Consider the following 247-nt stretch of genomic DNA (forward strand, 5'->3'; position numbering starts at 1 on the left):
TGCCCAGCAGCAGATCCGACAGAAAATCCACTTCCTGCCGTCTGACCAGGACCAGTGGACAGGGTTGATCCAGTGGGCCTCTGCAGACTGTAGCCCTGGAGAGCTGCAGTCGTGGAAGCAACGAGTGCGCAAGCCAAAACCTACAGTAAACAATAGATAGTTTTACATGTAATGGAATTAATATTTTTTTATGATGAAAATTATTAATTTGCGAGAATTTGAAACGTTACAAATTTTATCATCTTTG

At 42.5% G+C, this 247-nt stretch overlaps 1 protein-coding gene across 3 annotated transcripts in view; it reads right to left on the reverse strand.

The window, feature by feature from the left end:
• The window catches only part of LOC119586877 (pupal cuticle protein 36-like), a 21,939-nt gene that overhangs the window by 8,346 nt on the left and 13,346 nt on the right, over positions 1–247 (reverse strand). Inside the window, exon 2 of one of the 3 annotated variants that reach the window (XM_037935612.1) lies at positions 1–140. This exon is cut by the window's left edge and continues 918 nt beyond it. The exons of the other annotated variants lie outside the window; for them this stretch is intronic. Coding sequence (XP_037791540.1) covers positions 1–140 — 140 coding nt within the window. The remainder of the gene's footprint in view (positions 141–247) is intronic. 3 annotated transcript variants of the gene reach the window in all.

Source organism: Penaeus monodon, chromosome 22, assembly GCF_015228065.2.
Source record: "Penaeus monodon isolate SGIC_2016 chromosome 22, NSTDA_Pmon_1, whole genome shotgun sequence".
Classification (NCBI taxonomy): Eukaryota; Metazoa; Arthropoda; class Malacostraca; order Decapoda; family Penaeidae; genus Penaeus; species Penaeus monodon.